Consider the following 18,870-nt stretch of genomic DNA (forward strand, 5'->3'; position numbering starts at 1 on the left):
GGAAAGCTGGCAGGAAGCCATCACATCAGGTCCTCACTTAATGACCTGCATGGTCCTTGCTTAACAATGGCAACTGGGACTGCCAGAACTGCCATTGCTAAGCAGCATGGTCATGTGATTTTTTTTTACTTACCACCCTAACCCTAATGATGGAGTTTCCAGTCCCAGTTAGCATCATTAAGCAAGGACTACCTGTACTAATAGAGTTTGCAGTATGAAACTTATTGAATAATGCATCATTATTCAGTTGGGGTTTCAAGTTCTCTTATCATATTTTCTGTCTTAATTTTCTCTTTTTTTGTTGTTCCTTTTTTGTTTCTGAAATGGTTGATAAATGATTGATTGTTGTATGCAGAATAGTCTTATTTTGACTAGCAGGCAAATTACTGAAATAGTATTAATTGAATTTATTTGATTTAGGCACCAGCCAACCCAGAGTGGCTCAGGGCAGCTCACAATATGGCAAAGATGATAAAAGGCAATTTAGTTCAAAAAGACAAAACCAACAAAAACAAATATGATAGTATTGAGGTGCCAGCTCTACAAATCTGATAAGATATAGAATAAACAAAAAAGATGCATAATTTAAGATTCATCATCATCATCATCATCATCATCACTGCTTTATTTCTCATATCTAAAAGTGCTTAAGAACATTAAAAGAGCCCTAGTGGATCGTGCCAGCATTTTCTGTTACACAATGGTTACCTGAATGTATTTAACAAGTTCACAAATCTGGACTGGGTAGCAAGAGCCCCCTTCCACTATCACTTCCAATTAACAAGGGTTTAACACATGCTGCCTATGAATCAGGTGTTGGTAAAAACTAGCTCCTGAATCAAGTTAATATCTACTGATTGTCTGAAAATGATCCTATCCCTTTTGAAACCATCCAAATTGGCTGCCATTACTAGAATTTCCCCAGTTTTAACTACTGTATGTAGTGTGTAAAAGAGCATTTCCTTTTGTTCTTGAATCTCCCTGCATTTAATTTCAGTGGATGGCCTCAAGTTCTAACACTATGGGAGACAGAAACTTTTCACTGTCCATGTTATCTGTGCCATATGTGAATTGGTTCCAAAAGGAAATGTACACACAAAGTTTATTTTATTTTATTTATTTATTTATCTAATTTATCCCCACCCATCTCCTCCCGTCGGAGGCCTCTGGGCGGTTTACAACAATCGACTAAAACCATCACAATAATACAAAAAGTAAAATACAGTAAAAAATACTATAAATAGAAATAAAAAATGAATAAAAAATCCAAGCAGTGAAGCATCTAAAACAGTCCAAGTGTGGGAGGAGTGGTCTATAACAACCATCCCCATGTAGCTCTATTGCCTTCTCCACCCCAAGCGAGGCGGCAGAACCAGGTCTTCAGACTCCGCCAAAAGGCCAGGAGCAATGGGGCCAATCTCACCTCTGGGAGCAGCATGTTCCACAGGGCGGGAGCTACTGTGGAGAAGGCCCGCTTCCTGGACCCCGCCAGATGAAATTCTTTTACAGACGGGGTCCGTAGCATGCCCTTTCTGCACAATCGGGTGGGATGGGTTGATGTAATGGGGAAGAGGCGGTCCCTCAGGTAACCTGGCCCCATGCCGTGTAGGGCTTTAAAGGTGATAACCAACACCTTGAATTGGACCGGGAAGCAAACTGGTACCCAATGCAGCTCGCGCAGCAGTGGTGTTACATGTGCTCTTCTGGGGGCACCAAAAACAGCTCACACAGCTGCATTCTGGACCAGCTGAAGCTTCTGGATACTTTTCAAGGGTAGCCCCATGTAGAGCGCATTGCAATAGTCTGAGCGATAACAAGGGCATGAGTGACTGTTTGAAGGGCCTCCTGGTCCAGGAAGGGGCGTAACTGGTGCACAGCACGTAGCTGCACAAAGGCTCTCCTGGCCACGGCTGCCACCTGCTCTTTGAGCAGGAGCCATGAGTCCAGGAGGACCCCCAAGTTACACACTGTGTCTGTCTGGGGCAGTGCAACCCCATCCAGAACCAGAGATGTTAATGTCCCAGATACAGAAGAACCATTAACCCACAGCCACTCAGATGTTCCCCATCCAGGCCCCCACAGCCCCCAGACACTCAGAGAGGGTGGTCACGGCATCACTTACTTCACCCGGGATGGAGATATACCTCATCCCATGGTGAAGGATGATCTCACCCAGCAGTTTCATGTAGATGTTAAAAAGGAGAGGGGAGGGTACTGATCCCTGTAGCACCCCACAAAGAAGGGGCTGCGGGGCCGATCTCTCCTCCCCTATCAACACCGAATGGGATCGGCCCTGGAGGAAGGAGGTGAACCAGTGTAAGACTACGCCACCCACCCCCAACTCCCTGAGCTGCCCCAAAAGGATACCATGGTCGATGGTATCGAAGGTCGCTGAGAGATCAAGGAAAGCGAGGATGGATGCACTGCCTCCATCCCACTCCTGCCAGAGATCATCCATAAGTGTGACCAATGCCATTTCTGTCCCATAACTGTGCCTGAAACCTGACTGAAAGGGGTCTAGATAATCCGTTTCTTCCAGGACCCTCTGGAGCTGCAAAGCCACCACTTTCTCAACCATCTTCCCCAGAAAGAGGAGGTGGGAGACTAGATAAGAATTGTCCAGAACAGCGATGGCTTCTTGAGGAGGGGGTGTACCAACGCCTCTTTAAAGGCCGCCGGAAACACCCCCTCTCCCAAGGATATATTAACCATTGCATGGACCCAACCACATGTGACCTCCCGGCCTGCTTTTACTAGCCAGGAGGGACACGGGTCTAGATGGCATGTGGTGGCATTTACTGTCTGTAGGATCCTGTCCACTTCCTCAGGTCCAACAGGATCAAACTACTCCCAGATAACTGGGTAAGCCTGTTCCCCTGGTATCTCTCCAGACCATGCCTCATGCCTGAAATCCAACTTGGAGCGGATCCGAGCAATTTTGTCCTGCAGATGCTCAGCAAATTCCTCTGCATGGCCCTGTAGGTGGGTCGCTGAACCCACCTTCCCCCAAAGGGATCAAGTGATCTTAAACAGGGCTGTTGGGTGGCATTCTGCAGACGCAATAAGAGCGGAGAAATATTGATGTTTCGCCGCTTTATTGCCACAAGGTAGGCCTTAATGGCGGCTTTTACCTGTGTTCGGTCGAATTCAGTCTTTGTCTTCCTCCGGCGGCGCTCTAGGCGTCTCTTAACCCTCTTCAGCACCCTCAGCAACTCCATAAACCACAGGGAGTGCCGGGCTCGATGAGACAAGAGAGGCCGCACAGGCGCAATTCTGTCCAAGGCCCCGGCCGCCTCCCTATTCCAGGCTGCAGCTAGGGCCTCCGCTGGACCGTGCAGCAGATCACCAGGTATAACCCCCAGCTCCCTCTGAAACCCTACGGTTCCATCAGTCGCCGGGGCCAGACCAATTGAATGGGTCCTACCTCCCTGTGGAGGGGGGTGGCATAAGAGAATCTCAGGGCCACCAGGGTATGGTCTGACCATGACAAAGGTCACAGCTGTAACTCTCCCCTCAGATCACATTGCCACTGCTCTGACAAGAAAACCAAGTCTGGGGTGTGACCACTGTCTCGAGTTGGGTCCCGAATTATCTGGGACAGGCCCATGGCTGCCATGGTAGCCATGAACTCCCGAGCTACCTCTGAGGCACGCCCCAGGGATGGCAGGTTGAAGTCCCCCAGAACCATAAGCCTGGGGAACTCCACCGCCATGAGACGGCCTCAAGCAGCTCAGGCAGGGAGGTTGCCATGCAGCAGGGAAGTTGGTACAGCAGCGACACTCCCAACTGTTCTCGGGAACCCAACTTGAAGAACAGGGTCTCACAACCAGCCACTTGTGGAGCAGGGCCCCTGAAGGCCACAAGAGACTCTTGGATGACAACAGCCACCCCTCCTCCCCTGCCCTGGGATCTCGGCTGGTGCCATACCGTAAACCCAGCTGGGCACATTTCCGAAAGGGCCTTGTTATTAACTGACCTGGCATTAAGAAGCAGCAGCCGGAAACCAGGGCCCCTGTCATGAGTACTGATGGTGAGCAGGAGGGGGCCCCTATCCAGGGGGGAAAACGCATGCGTAGTACTGAGGAGTTAAGCAGCCATTCAAAGAGACACAGATCAGACCCACCTTGACTTTTGGGGTTTATCTGTCTGGGTTTTTCCCACGCTTCTTCAGTTTGTTAGGATTTTCTGTCTAATGTAGCAGTAATAAAACACTAGAGACCTATTCCTTGTCTCAGCATGGTTCCTGACTGTTAGGACAGCCCCTATGGATCTGCTGACCAGGGTCTGGGTCTGAGTGCAGAGGGCCGGAACACACCATCAGTAACAAACACCGGAGGCGTCTTCCCCGAAGATGGGCCATCTTCCAGGTCCCGCCACAACATCCCCTACCCATCACCACCTCAATAATGAGCCCCACCATGTAGCCCCCAGTGACTCCTGATCCATTAGCCCCCAATCCTGGACCTCAGGAGTCTCTGGCTCTAAGTAGGGCTCCCTCCATCCATTCATACATCCTTATGTACAATCAATCTCCCACAGGGTGATGGTAGGCCCTCCGGTGCACCAGCTTCCGCTCTCGGCACCGTCAGAGCCCAACCCTCACCCCTCCATTCGCTATGCCCCCCCCTTGAACTCTCTCAGTGCTCAACAGGGGGCACTCATTCATTCTTCACCCACCCCCTGTCTCTCACTCAGGGGGTGAGTGCCCTTTCACACAAACACACTCCCAGACTCCCCCTCTCGTCTCTCACCCTGGGGGAGAGTCATTCACTCTGGAGGGCCCTCATGGCTTCCAGCTGGCTCAGGGGTGGTTGGGGGGGATGGGTAACTTTTTTTTAAATTAAACTCCCTACTCCTCACCCACACGGTCTGCTAACCCCAAGGCCAACAACCAGTCACTTCTTCTCTGGCGCAGCCCAGAGTCCACTACTGCACCGTTGGCCCAGTTCGCTGCCGGCCCGGTCTGCCACTGCGCCGCCGGCCTGGTCTGCCACTGCAGTGTTGCAGTGCCAGCCCAGTCTCCTGCCACGCCACTGGCCCAGTCTGCTGTCGCGTTGCTGACGTGGTCTTCTGCCACACTGCCAGCCCAGTCCGCTGCCACCCTGCCCGGTCCGCTGCTGCGCCGCCGGCCCGGTCCACTTAAGTTACATTCTTAAGCCTCTCTGCAAAATAGGATGCTTCAACTCTCCTTGAAGCAGTGGTAGTAGACTTCCTTCAGGTGCTGCAAACTGCAGATTAAATACAGAATAGTTCTTGACTAGAGGATATTCTGCAAAATTGATAAAGCTTTACTGCAGTGTTTCCCAACTATAGCAATTTCCAGGTGTATGGACTTCAGATCCCAGAATTCCACAGTTAGCATGCCATATTTTCCTGCTGTCACATAGAATTCATTCTTTCTGAAATGTTCAGGAGGATTACTAAGCTATATACAAGTGCATATAAAGCCCACTGTGTTGAAACATATAATAAGAGGCATGGATGTTTGATCTGCAGGCATAACCACCCAGAGTCGTCGCAACCCAAGATGGGAGGTGAATAGGATAGCATCATCATCAACACAGTTATAAAAAGAACAGAAGAAAGCTTGAGAATCATTAAAGTGGAGTTTTTGCTGTGGAAGAGATACAATTCTACAATATTCTCATTGAAAAATCCTCAGTTTATGTGGTGGACTCCCATTTAAAAATGGTGAATTAGATTGCAATACTACACTTAAGAAATAAGCTTCATTAATCCTAACAAATGTATAGGATTGCAGTTATAGAAAACTCTAAAATAAAAGCTTAGGGAGGTACGACAAGTAAGAAAAAGAAATGAAAAGGCTTCTTTTAACACTTCTTAAAATAAAACAGTTACAAATTTGTTCAGGAAATTTCTGTCATAGGGACATGCTAGGAACAAAGAGAAAGATGCATGATAACTACATGATACATGGACCATAGATCAAAAAATTAGAAGAATAAGGTTTTTCTTTTAAGCAACAAGATCAAACTATGGGGATTCTTAAAAAAACATGATTCCAGGAGCAAAATATTACATACAAGATAAAATGGAGCACTGCATTTAATTTTCTCTATCCTGTGACCAGAAGGTTTCAACAACAAGGCTATATATGTGCTGGTTATTGTACCATCTGGTCTATATATTTAACAAACAAAAATTACAGAACAGTCCTATACATACTGTAACTTCAGAAGTAGAATTCAATGTGATTTGTTGAAAAATAACCGTATGTATCAGTGATAGGCAACATGTAACTCATCAGAAATGGTTGAACTCTCATTACCATAGCTATGTTGAGCGATAGCGGGAGTTGCAGGTAAATTTACGTTTAGAGGGTCAGGTTGCCTATCCCTGGCAAGATGGCAATCCAAACATTAACCTCATAAATGTCTTCTAGCAGTTGATAAAAAAAATCTTTTTAATTACAAATGGGGCCCTTGAGTAAGACGTAATTGTGTATTTTCCCTTGGATAATACTGAAAAATGGTGTCAGGATTATTTTCTGAATTGTTCTGCATTAAGAATGGCAGAGGCCATTAAAACGGAATTGGATGACAGTGTGAGAGAAACTGAACTTCCTATTTCAGCACCGACTTTGGGACTGAAAGAAAATGTACTGAACACAAAACAAGCCCTCTTATCTGGCTACTTTATGCAAGTAAGGAGAACATTTGGATAGCTTCAGCTAAGTATTTTAACATTACAATCTTAATGTTATCCAAATGCGTAACTTTAATTTCCACTTGAAAGCATGAGAGCTTTGTTACTTTGCTTCTAACATTTTATCCATGAAATTCTTTATTTTAGACTAGTTTTCTTTTAATGTGTCTAGGCCACACTCCTATGCTCACTTACCTGGAAATAAACACTAGGTTTGACATCATGTAAGTAATATTACAAACATACCAATAGTGAAACACAGCTTTTAAATACACCAAACCATCCACATTTGAAAACAGAATGCAGACTTGATTGTACCAATGTAGGCATATATTCAGATAAATTTCATCTAATTACAGTACATACAGATGTTTTTTCCTGTTTCAGATTGCTCATAATATAGATCAGGAAACTACACAACACTGTGACATAGGCATGTAGCTCAGCTTCACCCTTTGTCAATATACTAAAACTTCATGAGTATCCCAGAGCGACTTGTATTCCATGAATTTAGTACAGTATACAGTAGCTGAAAACAACGCTATAAAAATCATCTCAGCAATATCACCCCATGGCTGGCTGGGGAATTCTGGGAGTTAAAGTCCACACACATCTTAAATTTGCCAAGGTTGAGAAACACTGATCTAGCCTGCGCAAGCAAAGTTGCTGATGGATTGTGTTCTGTATCTCAATTCAGAGTTTTGCTTTGGATACTACTTACGAGAGTTTTAAATCTCCAAAGCTTTTCTAATGAAACATTTCTAAGTTTTGATTTAATCAAGGAAATTGAAATACTGCCTAAAGCATAAGGATGCTGGTTTTGTTTTGCTTTGAATTTCATTACCCTCAATTTCAACTCTTTTCCGTTAGGTTATTGATGACAGGCATGGATACTGGAAGCATTCCTAATTTTAGCACACATGTGCACATGTCTATGTGTATATATCAGAAGAAAGATATAATCTAAGATAAAACAGTATTATATTTTCAACAATTTTCTGCTTGAGAAAAGTGGGTAAGGAGCTCAAGTTATCACCATTTTAGATGCCGGCAGAGCTTGTTTTCATAAATACAAAGCTTTCAAGGTATTGATATGTCTGTAAATATTTGTTTTAGTCAAGAGAAACACAGAAAGCTGCTTCATAGTTATTCAGACTATTGGTCCACCTACTTCGCTATTTCTGTCCCCATACTAGATAGATCTTTAGGATTTCAAATCAGGATCTACCAGGAATTATTGGGTTTGTTCCTGGGGCTTTGTGCAACCCAATCCCCATGCCCAACCACTGAGTTTTATCAGATACTTCTTAGGAAAAACAACTACCTACGTAGTTATGATGATGTCGTGGCATTTATGGCCAAACTTTTTGCAGTGCTTGGAAACTCAGAATCTGTCCAGGGCCACAATAAAGTCATATACCCTTGTATCGCTGAGCAGAATGCATATTGCCTATTTGCTGTTGCTTCCTCATCATATTGTTTTATTGCCTTCTTTTGTTTTTGCACTGTAAGGCCCTTACAGAACCTAGTTTTTCTATTGATATTCTGTATGTTCTATGTACTTTCATGGTGATGTATAACATTATTTTATTTTATTATTTTATTTTATTATTGACTGGTCCGTTACATTTAAAAACATTGCTCCCAAAATGCCTGATTTTAAAGCTGGAACAATATAATTGTTAAAATCATTTATATCCTTCTCTTCTGGTAACAATTTAAGAAAGCTGCTAGTCAACTTAAGAAAACTGTCTAAAAGGATGTTGTATTTAAGTATGTTTATTTAGCAGGGTAAAATAATGTGTTTGGTCCCCACAGAAAAAGATTCTTGCATATAAATAGAATGCACAAATCTTTTTTTCTAAAATGCCACATGCATTGGGATGCTGGCAAAGAGTGTGCATCCATCATACGAAACCCCTCAGTTTTCATTTGAAAAGAAGTTTTCATTATCAAGATGTGTTTAAACACTTACCTTTTGTGACAAGTAGGCCTAAATAGAGTGTTGCTACATCTGTGAAAAGCAAGCTATACTCCTGTCAATAGGATTTATTTGCACTTTGAAAAATGTGCTGATACACTATCAGGTTTGTCAGTGTTTTGCTACATCATTGAACTAAATCCACTGTCGGTTGTTCATTACAGTATAGTATAGACAAGCATCTGTAGGGCTGTATGATTTTATTTCCATTAAAAATAATGTGAAAGAAGTAACATTATCCAGTCTGAATTTCTGTGTCAAACAGACCTGTGTAAGTTAAATCTACATTTCAAGACTGCATTGATTGCAAATGTTTTCATTTTTAGGGGTCCAATATGCAATAAATTATTTAATCAAAGAAATGCTTGGTTGATGAATTGATAGGATACATTGTGAAATGAGTTAATGGCACCACTGATGCAATTTTTAAGGTATATTTTAATTCATGTGAGTTACTGAACTAGAATCAATGTTTATGACAATCAAATAGTAAGTTACGGCTAAAATTCCTATTTAGTAATGTCACAGATGTATTAATTGTTATGAACCAACTAATTTTTTAATTAGTTATCAGCAGTTATTTGTTGATATTCACAAGTTTCAAATTGTACTTGTTACCATGACAGCAGTGGTGAGTATTTCCTCAAAGGAGTCAAATTTACATGAAGCTAAAGTAGCTTTTGACAGCTGTGGATCAGTAGGAAATTCTGACATCATTGTTCTAAAGTTTGAAAGGCTGGAATCATTGTCCAGGGCAGCTAAATAATCCAGATACTGCAATGCCTGCATTAGACTTTCAGGAGCTAGGATAGGTAGAAATTATTAATTAAAGTTCCCTTTCAGAGGAAGAATCAATATAACTTCTAGAAAGGAATGCCTATTTTTTTACCCAAATAAAACACTTCGAAAACTGCAGTAAGCCAATGAAACAGAGTACGTAAAACCCCATTACAATTACACAGAATACAATTTGGACTAAAATAATGTATCACAAACAACCCCACAGGTAGCAAGACTGACTTCCAAACAATACTACAAAGGGAATTTTTTAGAACAAATCTTCACATATTATTGAAAAATGGAAGGGCATCTCCGCAAGCAAACGTTTGGAATGTACTTCTATCCCTGGTTCCAGCACACTTTTTTTTAAAAAGTCATATTAAAACCTTTTATACAGGCATTAGGTGTACATATTAACTGTCTATCATCTAGTTATCTATCAATCATCTAGCTAGCTAGGTACCTATATATCTATCGGACACACACATTCTATTTGATTTAGTTTTACTTCATTTTGATTATGTCTGGATGTTATGTCCTTTCATGGTATTGGAAGTTTAATTTCAGTGTATATTGTCAAGATCCACTGGGGAGCGAAGGCATGGTATATGTATTTTTTAAAATCACTATATAAACTTTAAAACCATACTATTAATAATTATCAGATCAGAATAAAAATGATCGGGAACACCAAATAATTAAAGGCTATGCCATCATCATAATACATGGCTGATTCATGACACCCTCTTTAAAGTCTCTTTAATTCATTTTCCCTCCAAAAAATCTATATCATCACTGTGGACAAGTGTCTCTTAATTGATTCTGATTTTTTATCAAAGAGAATATAATCTTCTCAAATGAGATGAAATAAGATGTTAAATCTAATACCTTCTATTTTATGTATTGCATTTTCTAATAAAAGTTTCTAAAAAGTGGAGCACCAAAAGTCTAAAACTGGGATACTAGTCTTCAGTTTCTGGACTACACGTATTCTTGCTGCCACCAGCATAAGTCTGATTATGCCTTAGTTTTTAAGACTTTCATATTCTCTTTCAACCAATGATAAAAGATGTAATTCTGTTGTTGCTAAAATAGATGGTATATACATACATGGTATATTCATTTCTGAATGAAAATTATCAGGAACAAATAAGAACAAATTAAGGATAAAATAGCACAGCTAGTTTTGTCCATTTCAGGATGCTGATGTTGGGAGTTCTTGTATAAGAGACTTTGGGGGTAATTATAGGAAATATGTGTAGAGACTTTTGTCAGCCCAAAGAAGCCATATCTACCTTGAAAATATATAGTTTCTGCTGATTTCTACTTTGGGATTATACATGATGCTAGGAAGAGAGATAGCAGCATTTGAATCTGAAGTCCATTTAATTATTATCTTCTGAAATAATTAAATCACAAAAGATCAATTTCATTTTAAAGCCATGGTTTATAAAGCACACCTTTATCGGGACTCATATGGCCTTATTCTCTTTTCCACTGCAGTGTCATTTCTAATTTAACTTACAGGCTGCTCAGATTTTTTTTATCCATTTGCTCCCTTGTGCAAATAAATTTAAGATTTGTGCCACATCCTTAATTAAGTCTTTATCAGTGCAACTTCTAAATATGCTTGAATAAGACCATATTCAGTTTTCACCAGGAAATGGGTTTCAAATATAGATCCTCCATCTTAGAATGATGCTTTATGGCTGATATGTACTTTCAAGAATTGTAGTGGTGGAGAAATACTTCAAGGAAGATAGCGGGCAATGAACAAGCTTTCTCCAAAGAACTGACACTAGAACCATGAAGAAGCAGGGCAGATCCTACCAGAGATATTGCTATACACAAATGGCAGAATCTTCAGAAAATGTATGGGAAGTCAAGAATGACCACATTCCTGTGCTGACATTAGTGACAACTATGACCATCAGGGCTTCACTAAAATTACAACCTCCTTTCTCAAATAGTTGTCTGGTTCATATATAAAGTTAAGCTATAACATGGTTTGCTTATTGATGGCTTAGTTTGAAATGTGAAACCATCCATTGAAATTTAGCATTATGTGTAAACTGGCCCCTAACTAGGGGTATATGGGGTGTCCAGGGAGGGATAGCACCTCCAGTGGAGGGACCTGCCATGCCCATTTTAGTGCTCCTCATTCACCTTTGGTCCTCACCTGGTGCTCATCTCTCACCTATGGCTCCAAGTAGCTGTAACACACAGTGGCTACATCCCAGTAAACCATCTCAGCAGTTGGGCCAAACCAGGTGAGGGTAGCCAACAAGTTTTTGACCCTCAGTGAGGTAGAGGATTTGTCTATCCCAGCCTGTGAAGTCTGGCCCTGGCAGACTGAGCAGAGGAGATCGATCAATGGTGTAATGATTGCCCCAGCCCAAATACTCAGACTCACAAGAGGCTGCTATATGAAATCTGATTTATTAAAGAACTTAGGACAAATACAGAGAAAGCTGAGAATGAGCAAAAACACGCCAAATACAAACTAAATACCCTCGCTTCAAACCCAATCCCGCCCCTCGCCCCACCATAGCAACCACCCCCTCCCAGGTGTTGGCAACCGTCACACATCAGGCTGGGAAAGTAACCTTGAAGACATGTCATAACCCAAACATACATTCCTGCAGAACAGCAAGGAGATTACAGCCTGGCACGGCTGAAATTCCCCTCCCTGCAAATGACAGACACGGAACAGGAGAGTGACATGTGAAACGTTACGATGTATTCAAACCATTGGAACGATGAACATGACAAATGGTCCAATGGTCAAGAAGACAGGCCTAGCAGGCATTGTGGAGTGCTAAGAGCACGACAAGACACTTGGACATCCTGGTCACCCACTGTAGCAGGAGAGGTCTTCAGCCGTAACAGTTGTCTATGCCATTGAATTAAGGTCTTTTCTACTGAGAGAGTGGGATTGCGCCTGTGCAACAGCTGTTCCACTTAATAGTCCATCACACACAGGTTCCTGTTGTGCGATTCATCTCAGTCTAAACTTTTATGCCCTGCGGTGATGGAGTGGTGGCAAAGCAACAGTAGAGATGTCCATTGGCAATTATAGTCACAAACCTGCACATAGTTGGCTTTTAAACCAGTCATCGTTCGTCTCTGTACCTGTAGCAGCAGAGATATCCAGCAGCATCCAGGGAGACTGAGCAGCCCTTTTTAGGATAGCACTGCCCACTCTCACATGAGAGAGGGGGCTAGAAAAGGTACCCTAAACATTGCCTGCCCCAAAACATCTGGCTAGCTAACAGCAGCTGGCAGATCATCTCCTTAGTAGTCAACATGTATCAAGAAAAACAAATAAAAGAAAACTCATCTTCAGGAGCCTGGAACATCTGCATCTTGCTAGCTAGAGACAAGATGTCAAGGCCTGAAAGGCGAACAGCACTCACAGCAGGCAAACGTTGCCATTATCGCATCGATATCACTGTACTCAGTGAGACCAGGCTTGCAGACGAGGGTTCATTACAGGAAGCAGTGAGTTGATATATGCTCTTTTGGAAAGACTGACGACAGGACTCACAGAGTAGGTTTTGCAATCAAAATTACTGTGCTGAAGAACATCTCTACTCTACCCACTGGAATAAATGAATGTATTATGAAGTTCTGCTTTCCTTTCAGCTAGTCCCAATATATCACCATTATTAGCATCTATGTACCAACTCTCCTGAGTCCAGACAAAGACAAGGAAGGTTTCTATGAGGACCTGGACCAGACTATTCGGACAACCCCCACCAGTGAAAAACTCATTATTTTGGGTGACTTCAATGAGAGGGTGGGGACACAAAACGACAACTGAGATGGAGTCCTTGGGAGACCTGGGGTGGGAAAACTAAACAGTAACGGGGTGCTGCTTCTGAGCAAGTGTGCCAAGCACAACCTGTGCAACACTAACACGATGTTCAGACTTGCAAACAAGTACAAAACAAACTGGGTGCATCCCAGGTCCAAACACTGGCACCTACTTAACAATGTTATAGTACGCCAGCGTGACCTTAAAGATATTATCATCGTCTGGGCCATGTGAGGTGCTGAGTGCTGGACAGATCACAGGCTAGTTTGGTTGGCCCTCAACCTGCACATAGCCCCTTTACATCATAAGCAACCAAGGACTGTCAGAATGTCATTTAACTTTGGCAGACTGCAAGACCTAGGTCAAGTCCAATGTTTTCAAGATATACTTTATGAAAAACTCTCCAGCAATTTACTGCTTGTGGGTACCTGTTCTGAAAAGTGGATGAAGTTTAAGGTATCATCATGCAGACCGCAACAACTGTACTCAGACTGAAAACCCAGGCGCATCACGACTGGTTTGATGAAAACTGTGAGACCATTTCAGCAGCCCTCCGGGCCAAGAACAAAGCCTATGCAGACTGGCAGAATAACCCATCATCTGTCTCAATGAAAGACTGGTTAAAGCACCTGCAGTCCAAAGTACAGGGAGATTGCGAGAAATGTATGATGAGTGGTGGCAGAGAAAGGCTAAGCAGGTAGAAAGCTATGCAGACATGCATGCCACCAGAGAGTTCTTTAGTGCTATGAACATCTGTATCTCCACAAAGCTGAAAGTCTGCAGAGCTCTGGTTGTCCCTTATCTCCTATATGGATGTGAGACTGGACTCTGTACTGACAACACATCAAACAACTGGAGAAACTTCACATGCGTGCCTTCCGCTGCATCCTTGGCATTCATTGGCAAGACCGTGTCCCCCACCTGGAGGTCTTGGATCACACGGAGTCCACCAGCATTGAGTCCCTGATTATCAGGACCAGATGCGGTGGGTGGGACATGTCATCAGAATGGACGACCACTCTATGCCTCACCAGTTTCTCTATGGTGAACTGGTGAGTGGAAAGAGACCCCGAGGTCATCCATGCAAATGCTACAAAGACACTGTGAAGGAAACCCTATGCCACTGTGACAACCAGCCAAGGGAATTAGAAGCTGCAGCTGCTGACAGAACCCTCTGGCAAGGCCTGTACTATGAAGTTTACACCAGCTTTGAAGACAGGCACTGCCAAAAACTGATGGAAAACTGTGAGTAGAGTCACAGAATACCACCCAGTTATTGTAACAATGGACTTCCAGTCCCTCCATTGTGCTAGACTCTGCTGTTCCAGACTGGGACTGCAGAGTCACCTCCATGTTTACATATGAACTGCACAACAGCATGTCTTCTTCGAACCCAAAGGACTATGTTGACTTGCTCAACAAAGCATAGTTAAAATATCCTGGCTTAGCATGATGTGTGAACACAGTCATTTTATATTGCCTTGTTAGCATTATGGATGTGAATCATTTCCACAACAGACTTGAGAAAATTTTGGAGCCAGTCATGTACAAGTTTTATGTCTGAAGTCAGTCATGTGAGTATAGCTTCTCCTAATCACTGTCTTATGATTTTAATAACACTGAGTGGGAAAGTAATCTATGTGTGATCTCAACTAGTTTTAAAGGTACTAGGCCTGGCAAAATGCAAATGGACCATAAGACTTGCCTGAAAAACTGCAATCCAGTATACATTTACTTAAATCTTATAAATAAACATGCATAATATTGAGGCGCATGTTGAATCTGAGAATTATTGCCAAACTACTTGCATTTTCTAGTAATTTATCCAGCAAATATGCCATGTGTTTATCTAGATCAAGTTTAATATAATTAGAATTCAGATCCTTGCCTGCACATCATGAAAAAGAGAGAACATTTATTAGTCCGCAATGTTTAATGTGATAAAAGATGAGTCCTTGAGAAAGTCAAAGCACTGAAGAAGAAAACAGGTTGGGTGTCTAAGTGGGAAAAAACTTTGAGAGTTTTATCACTGAGCCATGAAATGAAAAGTAACAGCTGATGAATGGGAGAAACCAAAAGGCATTGACAGAAAATAGGCATGCAAGATTTAAAAGGTCTGGAACATGAATGGCTACTGCATCTCCAAAGTAATTACCAGGAAATCATGGCAAACTAATTTCTGTAAATCAGTACAATCATTTGTAGTGTGAGCTGAATATACAATTATTCTCCTTAGAAGCATTTGGGTCTGCAGCCAATTCTAGTCCCTGTACAGTCTTACTTTGCATTTGTGTATCTCCAAGTTGCTTGCTGTAAGCCGGAGAACCAGGGGTGATCCTAAGACCTGCTTCAGTGTTATCATAAAAGGAAGTACTTGGGTTTTTATTATATTAGAAAGGACAAGTTAATAAATGCAGATTATACAGGTGAAGGAACAGTCATAAAGCCAAAAACCTTGAATAGGATGTTCAGATATTACCCTGCGTTTGCAGGTACAAATGTAGCCAATAAAAAATAATCGTAAAAATGACAAAGGTTCATTGGAGACTTCTTTATGGTAGTGTTCAGAATTAAATAAACTTACCATAAATAAGTTTAATATGGAAAGCCCTCCTTTAAAGAGTCTTTATACATTGTATATACAAGGTTTTAACCAAGATGACATTTTTATTATGTTTGGCCTTGCTAAAGTCAATGTTACCAGGAATCAAGTAGGGAACTTTATTTAAAGCGTTGTGAATCAATTTTTACCTCAGCTACATAAACAAGATCAGTTATACAAAATTGTAAGCTACTTTTTTTTTTCAAATTTACCTCAAGCATTCATTCTTAAAGACTTTCCCCCCCATAAAAATGCTTGAAAAATTGATACATAAAAATGCATAAATGGGTAAAAAAGAAACCCCAATCCTGAAGAATCAGCTTTAAAGCTTTCTTAAGTGCATACCCCAGACTTTCAGTCACAGGCTTTTAGAAATACGGAGCATGATGATAATGAGTTGAACTGCAAAAATTCAAAAAATTAAGTTTGGTTCTCAGTGCCATTCACAAACAGCACAATCCAATGCATTATCTACTCAGAGGTATCATGAATTCATACATAATACTATGCCATGCCTTTAAATCATAATTTGTTGAAAGAACTTTAAAGGGCTGATTCAAATATAGTGCTTATTCATAATGGCTCATTGAACCAAGCTGAAAACAAACCACATTAGTGCAATGTGTAAATGGGGCTGACTTGCAATACAGGTCTTTCAAAATTCCACACTTGCCTTCAAACCTAGTTTAACTGTAGGGATGTCTATGTGACCTAATCTCATAAACCAATGGGAGAAAAGTCAGATTCATAACTGGATGGTAACTAGTATAGTCAGGCTGGATTTGTATCACACATTTAACATGGTTACTAAATTAAGCTGGGTTTGCAAGTATAGTGAGTCATAAACTAATCCAGTGGGCCAGGGGTGTACAAAACAATAAGCTACACAAAAAATTAAACTACATAAAAGTAGTGAGGTTTGTGATAATGTCGAAATGTCACCCCTCCTAGTTAAGTGACCTGGTTATACATATGCACTGTAAGATGTTCAAATTCTGGAAAATATCCCACTAAAATCATTGCCATGATGGGTTGCTGATTCTTAAGGCCATTTTTTAAAAGGAGATGTGATTACAAACATCTGGAGGTCATACTGGTATACTCTACCAGTCTGTTGCTCCACTAGGATAACACATCCTAAACTGTAAAGTGACAATATTGATCAACATATTTTTCTTCTGTCAGTAAAATTGATTAAAACAACAAGGGAAGGGAAGGGAAGGGAAGGGAAGGGAAGGGAAGGTTCCTATCCTTTGTAAGATGGAACAAGTAAGAGTAAGGCCAATACTGTTTTATGGTCAACCAATCCCCTTTCCTTCCTGCTCACTCTCTGCCTCATTAGGCATGCCCAGTCCAATTATTTGTGGCACAACTCATCATCTGAAAACGAATGCTTTAGTCAGGATGTAGCATGGCCTACAGAATATCCATTAAACACAAAAGGCACTCACACTTTATAATATCTTAGGAATGCCATTAAAGTATATTTAAGGGAGGCAATTTCAGCACCTTGTCTGATGTTCTTCCTAAGAACACACTGCAGAGCAAATGTATTTACCCATCTCATTTGTTCCAGAATATAAACAGTGCATGCCCTATGCTTATAGATTTTTTTAAAAAAAAACTAAAGAGGTAAAGCATCAGCTTAATATTCACCTAGGGCTCAAAGTCTACATTGTCTATTGGTTAAAATGATCAGAACTCAACATTTGTGTATTTTCTCTTGTGATTCTGTGACCTTCAGGACCAACAGAGCACAAGAAAGATAAACAAATCAACCAGGTATTGCCTACGCCATTACAATCTTCTCATTTTTTAACTGTATAACTAAGGACCTGTGTATTTCAGCAGGTGGCAGGCTGACTTTTTCTGGACTTGGAAGAGAAGCAGGATCTGGCCCTGTTAGTCCTTGGTGGGATTCCACCAGGGATGTAGGCTAACTGGGAAGTTGAAAAAAAACATCCTGGAAGAAGACAGCAAACCACTTTTGTCCTGTTGCCAAGCAAATTGAATGGATGTGCTTGTGTAGTCATCAGGAATCATGGCTTGGCTCAATGGATTTTTTCCTTTCTTAAAGATCTGAGTAGATAATATGAGTTCAGCACCTATGACAACTCAGTTCATAACAACCTGCTCAGGAACCACCATTTCCAGGCGATTTCAATCTTAAGGCCAGATTAAATTTTAAAAAGGAAATATATAGTTGCCATCAAAACAGCAGTTGTCTTATTTGAATGATATTCTGCAACCATCAACTTTTCCTTTAGTATTAGGAAGTATTCTCTACATGTCTTTAAAGATTACTAAAGATAACTTGTCAGCCTTGTGATTTAATGGAAATGCCATAGAGAAGAGTAATGTAATCTGCACTTCTGTGAATAATAAATATGGGCTTTTAGCAGATAGAATAACTCCAATAAGTAAAACCCCATTTATAGACTTCACCAAGTAGTCTTTTTGTATTTTAAGATGTATAGAAGCTACAGCCCTTATTTTGACCTTATTCAAATAAAATACTTTTTAAAAGTCCCTAAAGTAGGAAAGATTTGAGCAGAAAGTGATTTGCCTTCAAATGGGAGTGATAAGCATGGCGATGCTCTTCTTCCTATAGAGGAATGCCTCTCAACCTTGTTATTCAGGTAATCTTCTATGTTATAGCTTGCGGCAAGGACTGCATCTCCTTTTACTGCTGGCTTGGATAATTTAAAGGTGGAATTTGTTTTTGGTTTTACAGGAAACAAATCAATAAAAGAATAAAGGTCATGCTGGATAATACAAACTACCCACACTTCACACTTTTAAATTATTATTGCTCCTAGCAAGTGATAGTAAAGCAACAGAATGCATGAAAAAATAAAGTTCATATTAGGGGGAGAAATTCACTGCTTCATGAATGCCATCACCTTGGATTTCTAAGTTGATGTGTTTTTATTGGGCTTTGATAGCTGACTTCACTGCAGTTTTGTTGTTCTGATTAAGCTGCTCTGAGGAAGCATTAATTTTTAAACAAGAGATACAAATAAA

General features: G+C 41.3%; 2 protein-coding genes across 2 annotated transcripts in view; both read left to right on the top strand.

The window, feature by feature from the left end:
* Positions 1–5,527: 5,527 nt before the first annotated feature.
* Positions 5,528–7,136, top strand: DHX32 (DEAH-box helicase 32 (putative)). The gene is given in 3 exon segments (XM_063307819.1): positions 5,528–5,534; positions 6,453–6,684; positions 7,070–7,136. Coding segments are annotated over 3 exon segments (306 nt in total).
* Positions 7,137–12,733: 5,597 nt separating this feature from the next.
* Positions 12,734–18,870, top strand: part of FANK1 (fibronectin type III and ankyrin repeat domains 1) — an 88,815-nt gene continuing 82,678 nt past the window's right edge. Inside the window, exon 1 of the mRNA XM_063307820.1 lies at positions 12,734–12,928. Within this exon, the coding sequence (XP_063163890.1) occupies positions 12,734–12,928 (195 nt within the window). The remainder of the gene's footprint in view (positions 12,929–18,870) is intronic.

The sequence above is a fragment of the Candoia aspera genome, chromosome 6 (genome assembly GCF_035149785.1).
Source record: "Candoia aspera isolate rCanAsp1 chromosome 6, rCanAsp1.hap2, whole genome shotgun sequence".
NCBI lineage: Eukaryota > Metazoa > Chordata > Lepidosauria > Squamata > Boidae > Candoia > Candoia aspera.